A 12,892-nucleotide genomic window follows, 5' to 3' on the forward strand; every position below is an offset into this window, starting at 1 on the left:
TATTTCCAATTATCAATTCAAATTATTTCGGGATTGATTGCATTTATTCACATGCATTTCAGTTCAGTTACTCCTGCATCAAATTAGTGTCACAAGCCCATGGATATTTCATCAGGAAACCCCTTTAACATTCTTCTTTGCCCTTCAACAACATATATATTGCTAGTGGTGTGGATGGCTAGGAAGATATTTCATAATGTTCTGTTTTTGTTCGGTAGATGTGTTATTTTTTTATTTGAATTGCTTGTTTTACTTTTTAAAATTTTTGTTTGTAAAAAAAACTTGAATGCTGATTGCCATAATAATTATTTCGCCTCGAGTATGTTTTGTGCAGAGAAGCGGAGTTGAGTTTGGCAGGGGGTTCACTGAGTCGCCACTCACCATAATTGGAATATTTCCAAAGGTCCACTCAGACTGTCAGCCTGATACTTTGAAACTACACAGTTTAGTTACTAAGGGAGCTAAGACATTGGGCAATTGGGATTGGGACTGGTCACAGAGCAGTGAAGCCTGCCAGTACAAAATGATCCATTACCACCTCTTATGGTGGTTTCACTCAGTCCCATAACCCAGTCTTCAAGACAAATAACTGTCTATCTTGCCCATCAGGATTGGCCATAATGTTTAATAAAGTGTCAATTAGTTAGTAAAGAGTATCACCAAACTGCCAAACATTGAACAATCAAGATGGAGATTAATGCATCAAACAAACATTGAGTGAAATGCATGATTTCCTGTTTGACCAATGCACTAAAATCCAAGTGCTAGCCAGTACTCTCATATGTGTTTAGGAATCCAAATACCGAGGACATGACGTGCCCACACAAAGTCAAATCAAGCAGATCATACAACTGGGAATACAATACCGTCTGCCTGGATGTGACAGAAGACAGAAGTGAGTATAAACCTCTGATTGCCTTTTGTAAGCCAACAACACTTCTACACTTGGGAATCACAGTGTCAAAACACTGACACCTGCCTACAAGCTTCCTAACCAGAACAAACACATCTCAATATTTTTGTTTCAGAAGGTTTTCCAAGGTCCTTAGATCACTGCTTTGAAAAAGGGTTGAATGACTGGATAGAAATATCTCCAAAGGAATGTTTGGGAAAAGGCCAACTGGAACAAAAACCACAGGCGGTCAGCAAAGAAGTGACAGGACAGCATTTCTCCCTTTACAGGTCAGTGAAGTCTATTAACCACACAAGGGGTCATTTTACAGTTCTAAAGTAAAGCCTAAAAGGAAAGAGTAAGCCCTTTACATGCAACCTTTACACTCCAGCAAATTTGCAATGGATTTGAAAGAGGAGTAGGGGCACACAATGGATTTAGCATTCCCGCCATGCATCCGTTAATCCTCCTTCCAATGCCTCCTAGTTTTTTGGCTGCATGGGATCGTCATGCATGTGTCAAACAAATGTATTTATTGTTTATTTTTTGTTTGCTTGTTAGGCTCTTATACAGCAAGTTAACTACCATTACAAAGCGCACACAGGGTGATGCCGGGCAAGGGAGTGAAATACATCACATAACACAATAATTAATAAGAGCAGTGGAGGGAAAAGGAGGAAAGGACAAACCTACTATGCCTTGTGAGTAATGTGTAAGTGCAGCAAGGAAAAGGACAGAGGGAGTAAGTGCTGGGGGGTCGTGGCTCATAGGTGAGACACAGATGAAGTTCTTAGTTGTTGAGTGCTACATGGCCAAGGGCCACGTTACGAGTAAGTGCGATCCTCCAGGGCGAACAGTGTGCCAGGGCAAGTGCTGAGGGAAGACAAGAGCTGGGCTGATTGGGTGTCAGAGGTCACGGGCCTGAGGATGCATAAGGGCCCCAGAAATCAATCACAGCAAGTGTGGGATTACAATGCCTTCTGTCTGCATTTCGCACATGCTAAAAGCAGGAGCATTCCATGGGAATCCCCTGCCAATGCTCTGCGCAAAGTGTGATTTGCAGCCAGCACTTTCCTTTTTTTCCCTCACAAAACAGAGAGTAAAATAAAATAAAAAGGGGATTTTGTTTGTTTATTTGTATTTCATTTCCCACTCAGTTTGGTAAAAGTGGAAAATTACATGCAGGAGAACCAAGAGCAAGGAAGTGCTAACTTTGGTGGTGCCCTGCATGTAATTACCCCTTTTACCAAATTGCCCCAAAAAGTACTTTTTACCCAGCTCTAGAGTGGCTAACTGCATTTCCCGAGCATGTTGCAAATAAAAATGAGTAGCAGATATCACAAAGATAGTAGTAATATGGCACAAATTATTAATTGTATTGGACCGTATATATGGATACATATAACATAACCTACTTTAACTTTTAAAAGCTCTATGATGTTCACAACAAATGTTCCATCGACCGAGCACATGCTTGTGTGTTCACTGAACTAGGGATGAAGATAAGGATACAGAAGGTAAAATGCAGAATGTATGAACAGATGAACTCGCTGATGCAAGGACCACTCCTCCCAGGAATGTTAAATTGACTGCATTTGTTTAATAATACATTATTTGTACGTTTCTTTCCAGCAGGCATTGTTTTACATGTCTAAATATTGTGATCCTTGAGCATCTGCTAAGGGCTGTGTTTCTACTCTACTGTTAGCAAAGATTTTCTTCTTTGCTTATTTCCCTCTATAGTAGGGGTGTACCGAATTTAGGCTTTGAGTAAGTATTTGGCTGAATTCCAGCTGGAAAAAAGCCATTCGGCTCTGGCCAAATAGTTTCTTGCTATTCAGCTTTTGTCGAATACTTTGTAATTCTCATTTGAATACAATGCAACAAGAACTCAGAAAGGCAAATATAGACTTCAGTTTGCAAAGCTGAATAGAAATAGACCAGACACTTAGCCACAAGACCAGACAAATTGCTATCACACAGCTGTCAAATATCTTATATTGTAATCTGATACAGATTCTTAGACATAAAAGGTGCTTACCTTTTATCCTTAGACAGCAACAATACAGGAAAATCTTTTTTTTGGCGAATGTTTATATGCAATGAGCACTTTCTTCAGTTAGAAAAGACAATGTGCATATTTCACTTTAGGATACATTCAGTTCCTGTCATGTCACTTCCCATTGCGTAAGTCATAGTCCCCCCTTTTCTTTTTTTAAGGACTTGAGCCCTGAGTTTAACATTATCTAATATTTTATCAAGAATTATAAGGTGCATATGTCTGTGTATTGGCAAGGATAAGTGAAAAGTGAGCAGAATTTTCTCCTATCGGCCATGCCCATGGGGAAACATTAAGAATTCACAATAGGTAGTGGAGACTAGCAAGGCTTGGTTATGTCAAGCATAGTAATATGCCCCCACCTGACAGGACTTTCAGAGGAATTTATGTTGGGTAATCAAAGTGGGCCAGTGTGTGACAGCGGTTTGCAAATTGCAATATACATTTTGTTCAACCTAGTCCTTTTGCATTTGTGAAGCCTTCTACCTGGACTGGCACTGGTTTTGATTATGCAACAGCATTCTGTACATTTGGTCCCACCACTTTGGTTGAATCTGCTTTTATTCTGGCTGTTATATAAATAAAGATGCTGCATTGATTACAATGTAGAGAAACAAAAGCATATAATGCATTTAAATTGAAGCTTTTTTAAAATAAGTGTGTTTTTTTAAAGTTTGCAACATGATTTATTAAATAAAGCAACTATTCAGGTTCATATTCGGCTTCTACTGAATAGTTGACAAACTATTTGGTATTCGGCTGAATACTAAATATTCTATTTGGCACAGCCCTACTCTATAGACATCTATGGCACTCCCCCTGGAACCCACCCGCACCCATCTTCTTATTTTGTACCTGTGCTGATTTTTGGAGGCAGTAAAGCTTGCTTACCTCACTTGCCTTGCTAAGGTCATCTGTTTTGGGGGACCATTATCAGTACCTATGGCAATCAATGCAGGAGATCTCTGTTCCCTATTGTAAAATTCATGTATTCACTGCACCTTAGAGTGAAGTGTGGTAGGGATATATTGGGTCCCTATAACTTTGTATTTCGTGACGTTATTATTACTTGCATGATGTGTCCAAGACGGGTAGGTGGCAGCAGATATTATTTTACTGTGTTTCTCTTTATTCTCACCTGCACTTTTGCTTTTGAATGGTTCATACCTTTTAGAGTACCATATAGTCTAAAATGGCTGTACCACAAGACTTGTGTGTGTTCTTTGGCAATCTTGTATTTTGACCTTTGTCCTGCCCACTCAGGGCTGGTGTAGCAAAATACGTTAAGCCCTTTCTTGTGCAACGCCCCAGGTTTTCCAGGCTACGCGGCACTGTGTGTTTGTGGCCAGATATTGGGCTGCGACTGTCTGTTTCCAATCCACATTCATTCCAAAGTGTGTCTGCTGCTGGGTAGAGGAGGTGGCTGTCCATGATTCACCACCACCTACGAGTTTTAATGTGTAGATCCTTACCATTGGTGTGCTTTGGGACAACTCCAGCTCGCTCGGATCATGGATAAAAGGATGACTTTTGCAGCCATCCATCAGATTGTCGTTGGAGCCAAGACCCCTATGAATATTGCTGAAGACACGGAACTCGTTGTTGTAGCCAACAAGCATTGTCTTCATCAACCATCCCAGCAAAGCCCTGCTCCTTTGCTCATCTCAAGAAGGCCTTCATCAGTGTTCGACCGCTGGAACAGTGGGAACAACCAGCCTCAACCCCTACTTGAGTATCCTGCTCTTGGTAGCCTTTGGAAGTCTCCCAGAACCATGCTGTGGACTGGCATGTTTTTCAATGGGCTAACTCACAGCAGCAGGCACAGTCCCGAGTTTAGCCTTTGGACTCCGCAGCCCATCGACTTGGGCCAGTTTCTTTGTTTCTGTCATGAGGGTTGACTTCTGCCACCTAAATTGTATCATGGGGGTGCACTGAGGTTATCCACAATGGGATGGTCCCTTCTTCATCGGTCCAGGGTCGGCCAGCTGTCCAGTGCCAGGTACTGTCATGCCAGAATGCGGAACCGACTATCCCAACCTAAATCCCAAAGCCAAAAGTGACCTCTGCACCAGCGACTCCCATACTCCCTTTGAAGGAACCAAGAGATGAAACACGGTGGTTCCAGTGATTTCAGGAATCCCAGAAGTGATCCCTGATTGAATTGGGGTACAGGGGGTGAGTAAACATACATGTACCTACCTGTACTACCTCCATAGGGTTTAACAGGAAAAAGGTCTTGCCTTACCAGTCCCTGTCCTGATCGTGATCGGTTAGTTCTGGTCAAGGTACCTCCCCTGGGCCTCCCTTAAGGTAGTTGGATTGAGAGAGGGCCTTCTACAAACTTTCCTGCTTTTGTTCTTCAACATTGAAATACTTACAAACTGTATGTTGGCTTTGCCAACAATTGTTCAGACTACCTTAAAGAGTAGTAGCCACCTACAAAGAACTCTATTGGGACGTGTGACTCTAGGCCCTATCACGTTTAGCAAAGGAAGGACTTTAAAGTGTAATACCTTATAATTATAAGGTTGTGTCCTGTGTTCAAAAGTAAAGTCTTGGTGATAGGTATCCAACCCCGATGTGGTCACCTCTATACAGGTGGCGCAGTGGCTGGCTGGTCTCTGGCCACTCTGGGGGCTTCTTTCACTGCAAGAGCAGATTTGCTGGCTCCAGTTAGACTATGTAAACAGTGAAGCCGCCACCCGGAACCTTGGTTCTCAGAGGAGCTTAGAGCAAGCAAATTGCTTTGCAGACAGGCTGAGAGAAAGAGGCATTTTAGCTATTCTTGTGAACCGTCTTTCGCCACTCTCTCACTGCCTATCACAAAGCTGTCATCAACGCAATTTTTTTTATTTTAGTCATAAAGTAGAGGGGGCTCTGAATAAACCGAAGGGCCTATTTGACCTTGTTCAGTCGTTATCCAAAGAATAACGAAAGAACATGCCCTGGTGGCACCCTCACAGGACCTCTGCGACACCCTCTCAGAGTTTTTTGTGACTAAATTATCTACCATCCGGGACAATATAGAAGCCGAGGCACCTTCGTCTACAATCGACAGGGACTGTGTTGAACCCCTTTCTGCCAATGGTGCCTGGTCCACGTTTCCCCTTTTCTCTAACTCAGATGTATTGGCAGCAATCCATCGACTTAAATCAGCCTCCCCGACTGATGCTATACCTTTGGCCCTCCTAAGAAAAGCATCCGCTGATTTGATTGCTCATATTACTACTGCAGTTAATACTTCTTTTGCTAGTGGAGTGATTCCGCCTTCACTGAAGCATGCCTTGGGTATCCCTCTGCTAAAAAAGCCCTCTCTGGACCCTGAGGTTTTGGCCAATTATCACCCTATCTGTTCCTGATGAAGGATTTGGAAGCACTTGTCTCCCCCCTCCTGTGCAACTTCCTGGAGTCTTCCCATTACTTTGATTTGTTCCAGTCCGGGTTCAGACCTGGGAGAGGTACTGCATCTGTATTGAATTCTGTACTAGATTACTTGGTGCGCCTGGTTGATCAGGGGGGTGTCGGAGCAGTTTGGCTGTTAGATCTTTTTGCTGCTTTCGAAAACGGCTGACCCTTCTACCCTGATCTCCCGTCTTTCCGTGGCCAGCCTGTCTGGCTAAGTCCTAGACTGGTTTACGGCCTTTCTGGTGGTCTCTTTACCTCCTTTTCTCTCTGGTCCGGTTCCACTCTTTTGTGGGGTTCCTCAGGGATCGGCACTGTCCCCTATCCTGTTTAATGTCTATATTAGACCTCTCCTGCTTCTCATTCAGTCTCATGGGCGCTGCTATTATTCATATGCCGATGATACCCAAATTTTGGTCCATTTGGACCTCACTCAATCTGAGACAGCTGTCCACCTTAAAAAGTGTCTTGAGGAGTTGGGGACATGGAGGAGGACAAATTGGCTAAAGCTCAATGGTAGCAAGACTGAGGTCTTAGTCGTGGGTACTACATCTCCCCACCTGTTCTGGATTGCTAATTGTTGGCCCTCCTCTCTTGGCCCACTTGGCCCACTTCCCACGCCTGTACTGTCGGTCAGCAATTTGGGGGTAAAACTCTCTGCATCTCTCTCCATGGATGAGCAGGTTGCAGTGGTACGCAAGACCGGCCTCTTCAAGCTTCGTATTCTCCGATAGGTTCTTCCTTTTAATCCTGTAACATGTCAGGCTCTGGTGGTCGCTGCCTTGGTCCTGAGTGTACTGGATTATTGTAACTTGCGGTATCTGGCTCAACCTGGTTACTTGATCAAGTGGCTACAATTACTCCAGAACATTGCAGCCAGATCTATTCTTCACCCCCCTTTTGGAGCCCACATGTCTCCACTGTTGAGGCAACTGCACTGGCTTCCCGCTGTAGATCGGATTGCTTTTAAGTCCATGTGCATGGTGCACTGGGCCTTTTACGGACATGGAGCAGAATATTTGCAAGTGGAATTTCTGCGCTACGTGCCCAACCACTCTCTGCATTCCCAGTCGGCTCTTCTGGTAGTGGTCCCTCGGTTTAGACTAGCTCGATCAGGAGGGTGCACCTTTTTGGTGGCAGCCGCTAAAGCCTGGAATGACCTTCCCCTTGCTCTACGGGGAACTGCTGATCATCTCGTCTTCCGCCGGCTACTTAAAACTACATTATTCTAGTATTTAGTCTGTTCACGCTACCAGCGCCAAGATGCCTTAGGGCGTACATGCCCTCAATATATTTTGTTAACATAACATCTGTAGTAAGAGCACCCATAGGGAACTCTAGAGATTTCTTGGTAGACCGCTGCACTCTGGGCCTCTTTTGTGTGCTAACCTAATTTATTTCCACATTTCCTATAGGAAAAGGGTTAGGCTTGCTGAAAATATGTAACATGGGGTCACTTTGAAAATTATTTCCACTGCCTCTTTCGAATCCCAGTCCACCACTGAGAGCACCCCAAAAGTGAATATTCATAAAACGGTAGTGCATGTTTAGTGTAATACTTAGCTGTGGTTTTTGATTGCTAAGAGTTGTCCAAGTCCTAAATAAAGAATTGTATTTGTATATAACTTGTGTTATTATGAGTGTTCTGTTTGTGCTTAATTGAACCCACCATCAGTCTCACACTTACAGTCTAAGCCTTACTGCTCAGCCACACTACCATGATAGATTCTGGCAATTCTCATGTTGCCACAGTGCACTTTAATTTTATGCAAACCAGCCAGGAAAAAACATTGGTGCTATTTATCCACCTCCAATTATTCCATGGGGTATTTTGGAGGAATACAATATGAGTGGACCAGATACTTGAAATGATAACCTAACAGAAAATAATGTATATTGTTATTCTAAATTATGATAATGTGCTTTGCTCTTTAAGACAAGTGTAGTGCTCTTACTATAACCACAATATATACTTGAAGTGAGCATTAGAAATGAACATACTAAAATTGAAAAAGGAGCCAATTTAAATTGTTAATAATAAGGAATGCCCTTTGTTAATATAGTCATTACCTGGAAATACACACCATTTTGCCTCTCAAAATATCCTTCTCCAACATCTACCCACGAACCCTATTTGCATCTCTGTGACCTCCCCCCTATGGCCATTGCTCCGTCAGTGTAACAGCAACTTCCCCACGGAACACATGCAATGTCAACATGCCTTTAAATGCCATGTGGTCCCCACCTCAACAAATACCTCTGCACATGCTGCTCTCATTCTGCTTTTAACTGTAGAAAAACACAGCACTGTTTAGGATATCTGTGTTTTTTTCAGGTTGCGCTGCTATTAGCAACGGCTTGTAGCGAACATACACCTGATAATGTAACTAAGCCACACAGATAGAGAGAGAGAGATACAGAAACAGAGTTAGAGAGAGGGAGACAGAGAGAGAGAGAGAGAGAGGGGGGAGGGAGAGAGAGAGAGAGCTCTGAGAGAAATAGAAAGAGTGACAGGGTCTGCAACTGCTGCGGCCGTCTTATGCAGAGATAGCACCAACTCCTACCCACCTTACCCACCTCAGAGGATTTGGCGTTTGTGCTTGTGTATACACGAGGCACCATAACCCCCACAGGGAAAGAGAGTAGGGTACGTTGATGGGATAGGTATGGGGTTTGTGGGTAACTGGAAAAAGAGTTAGGAGTAGTTGTGGATAGATAGGGGGGGGAAGATGCTCCTCAGCTCCCTTGCGGTCATTTGCCGAATACAATTGCAGGTGTAAGACACTCTTACTTGTACACTCTAATCACAAACACTCCACACATCAACAGAACAGTTATAGCCTCCGGAAGAGACAGTATTACACACGTGGTTTGACAGATAATAACACAACACAGATAACAATGATAACCCAGTTATGCAGTAAGAATGTAGCACACATTACAGTTAGTTTATTTATTTATTTATTTTGACATTTATTAAGTGCACCGAACACAGGGGCATCTGGGCGCTGGTTTACATGAGGGCAGTGCTTACACTTGGTTACAACAAGGTTACAGACATAGGATATTTACAATTTACACAGTCTTTATCCAGTCTACACCATGATTGGTAAAGAAAAACAGTATTGGAAACCATACCCAAGACTTTGTTTGACCTGAAGGGAGGACACACATTTGTCTACCTCAGAATACATAAAGAGGAAGCAGGTCGATATTTCCTGAGTAAAAGGAAATCACCTACTACAACTATTTTTGGTTGATCAGAGGCATTGGGATACATACCCGTTTAGCCCACAAGGGTACCACACAATTGCTGAAGAAAGGATTTGAAAACAGGCAACAGTTTTTAACAACTAACACAAGACACCTTTTTACCCCTGATGAATGTCCAACACTCTTGGTTTCATTTTGGACAGAAACTTGTACACGTTGGGTTTTTGCATTGTATTATATGAACAAGTTACTAGACCCCTTTGGAATGGTAGATGCCCCAGTGTGAAGAGTCACAGAGGTTTTTGTGTACTATATGAATAAGACCCAAGTGTAGTGTTTTACTTGTGTTGTTTTTTAATTTTTTCTTTAATGTAATGTGATCATTTTATGAGTGTTAAAATATTTTTTAATAATAATATTTTTATTAATAGATGTATGAGAATATAATGCAATTTATATGATTGCTTTGTGGTCCCCTTTCTATAGAGACACACCTACCCACACCTTTTTGCACAAACAGATACAAGCATAAATGGTACATACATGGTGCCCAGATCTAAGTTTCTGATCAGGTGGAGGTGGCGGTGCCATGTGTTTGTCGGTTGGGCAGGTTCAGTTAATTTTGGAGGTGTTGGGAAAAGAGCCAGGTTTTGAGGTCTTTGCTGGTGGACCAGAAGGAGTCATCAGATTGCCATAGTAATTAAGAGCCACTTAGCTTCCTCCTTTAATGGTCATTATGCTTTTCTCCATTGACCGCTGTGGTTCCTTAGACTCAAACAGTGTCTTCAAAAACAAGGTCACACGTCAGCTATTCCTTCATAACCCATTGACACTCAGTCTCTTTCTATGCATCTATCCAATCATTATTCTCTCCTCATAATGCTCTGCGTGATGTGCGGTGCATGCTAGTAACAGCACAGTACATGGGTGGGGCCTATAAAGTTCCCAACCAATGGTACTGGTGTGCCAAATGCCCCTTCAAATCCCAGTGCTGGGCTTATCTTATTGGAAGTGGTGCCTGGATAAGTTCCAAGCGGGGTTGCGGCCCTGCACGTAATTTCAGGCAGTGTTCTCACAGAGCTCCGGTCGGATGCAACCTCTCTAGGCGAAGGCTCGAGTGCAAGCAATGCGTCTGTGCATCTTGTGCACATGCGTATCCTTGGTGGGCATGGCTACCGCTCGTGCAGCTTTGCCGCAATGCCTGCTTGGGAAATGTAGTTCCTGTGTGGGGGTACAAGTGGCAATTTGGCACCTAGTGTTTCCATGTTCAGTGTATGTGCTGCGTTCACATCCAGTTGTGTGTGCGCGGGGACACATAACATCCTGATCCTAGCCTCCCTGGGCCTCGGGTCTGTGACTGAGTTAATGACTCCAGCGTCTCCTGACAGTAGACCCCCTCCCAACAGAAGGGCTACTGAAACTGCCTTAGTGGCCATTTTGGATGACTTTCTCAGGACCCCTGACGAGGGAGATTTGAGCGTGCTAGTCATGCTTGATCTATCAGCTGCATTTGATACGGTCGATTTTGATATTCTTCTGTCCAGACTGTCCCAGGTGGCCAGGTTATCAAAGGAATCGTTGAGATGGTTGAGATGCTTTTCATCCTTCCTATCCAACCGGACCCAATTAGTCAAAATGGGAACCTTTTACTCAGAATCCTGCCATTCCCTGCCAGGTGCCACAGGGGTCTTCTCTCTCCCCCTTGCTGTTTAATGTTTACATTCGGCCACTATTGAATATTTTTTAGAGTTCAATCTCAGTTACCACTCTTACACCGATGACACACAAATATATATCAAACTTAAGCATCCCTCGGAAGCCATTAGCCAGGTACTAGCCTGGCACACAAAAAAAAAGTTGGATGCTTGAAAATATCTCCAACGTAATCCCTCTTAAAACGGAGGTTATTGTATTTGACCCAAAAAATGACTAACTGGTTTTCACTCAGAAATGCCCTGCCCAGCTCATTTTGATGTTCTGACCATTTTTCGACCAAGGTAACAAATGTAGGATGTATTTGGCATGCGACTTTAAGTTACAACTCACATGTTAGTGAAATTGTGAAATCTGTTAATAACCAATTTAAACCGTTGAAACCGGTTTTGCCCCTTATTGATGAATCAGACTGTCCTGCAGTTTTAGGGACTCTGGTTAATTCCAGACTGGACTACTGCAATGCCCTCTTAATGGGCATTGCGACTGCCACATCGATCGCCTTCAGGTCACCCAGAATGCCACAGACTCCTGTTTAGTCTCCCCATGTCTGCTTGGTTTCTCCATTTCATAGTACTCCACATTGGCTGCCTATTCACCAGAGGATTCTTTGTAAGACTGTAAGGAACTCATGGTGCCAACAGTAAAGACAGACACAAGTGATCACAGTTCAAGGGTGTTTATTAAACTGTAAATGCAGGGTGGAAAAATGGGATCAAGCGTCGACCATCAAAATAAAAATAAAACAGTCCTTGTGGCATTGTGTCAAAATTAAAGGGCCTATACTAAGAAAAACCTATTGCCAATTCCTTACAACTAATTACACAAAGAGGGTGGGATAAGGGTTCAATAAAGAAAGAAGTGTTCACAAATAATAAGTCAGGATGTGTTTGCTAGGGGTCTCCCTTCCCGACATTTTCAGCATGGGACAACGTGGGACCTTGGAGCACAGCACACACTCGAGCCTTCTCAGCACAAGCCAACAGTTCCGTATCAGCAATCAGGTTCTTCGATGGCTAAGCCTCCTTTCCATAAAAGTCTCTTGCCTTCGAGGGCCTGATGCAGTCAACAAACAAACACAAAGTTCTGTTCCGCATATGCTTTGGGTGACAGCTTCACCCTTGGGTCCGCCTCTTCTGGGCGCAGACCTCTCACCAGTCGTATTCCACAAAACAAACTGTTCCTTTTCTCAATGAACTTTAGGTGATGACTTTACACACCTGGATCTCCCTTGGCCGGGCTCAGACCCCAACTGACAAGGGGGTCAAATCATTTCCCCTGGTCTTGCATGCACGAATCTTCAATGTCTTTCTCACCAATCGTATTCCACAAAACACTAAACAGTTCCTTTTCTCAATGAAGTTTGGGTGATGACTTTTCACCCCTGGATCTCCCCCTGCTGGCCCGGACCCCAAATGAGAAGGGGGACACTTCCCTTCCCCTTGTCTTGCAATATTTCCTGCTTTCACTAATCTTAATGTCTTTTCAAACAATGCAGTGTGACTTTCCCTCGCTGTGGCTCACTTATGTTAACACACTGTTCATAGGGGCTTCAGGCCTCTCCCCTTTTCGTTAGCATACCTCTGCCGGGTTTACTCTTGCCAACTATAATA

General features: G+C 43.4%; 1 protein-coding gene across 1 annotated transcript in view; it reads left to right on the forward strand.

Annotated features, from left to right (window-relative positions):
- AKNAD1 (AKNA domain containing 1) overlaps positions 1-12,892 on the forward strand; it is an 869,453-nt gene that overhangs the window by 523,198 nt on the left and 333,363 nt on the right. Inside the window, exons 12-13 of the mRNA XM_069641860.1 lie at positions 792-895; positions 1,029-1,182. Coding sequence (XP_069497961.1) covers positions 792-895; positions 1,029-1,182 — 258 coding nt within the window. The remainder of the gene's footprint in view (positions 1-791; positions 896-1,028; positions 1,183-12,892) is intronic.

This window comes from Ambystoma mexicanum, chromosome 1q, assembly GCF_040938575.1.
Source record: "Ambystoma mexicanum isolate Mex_15411 chromosome 1q, UKY_AmexF1_1, whole genome shotgun sequence".
Lineage (NCBI taxonomy): Eukaryota > Metazoa > Chordata > Amphibia > Caudata > Ambystomatidae > Ambystoma > Ambystoma mexicanum.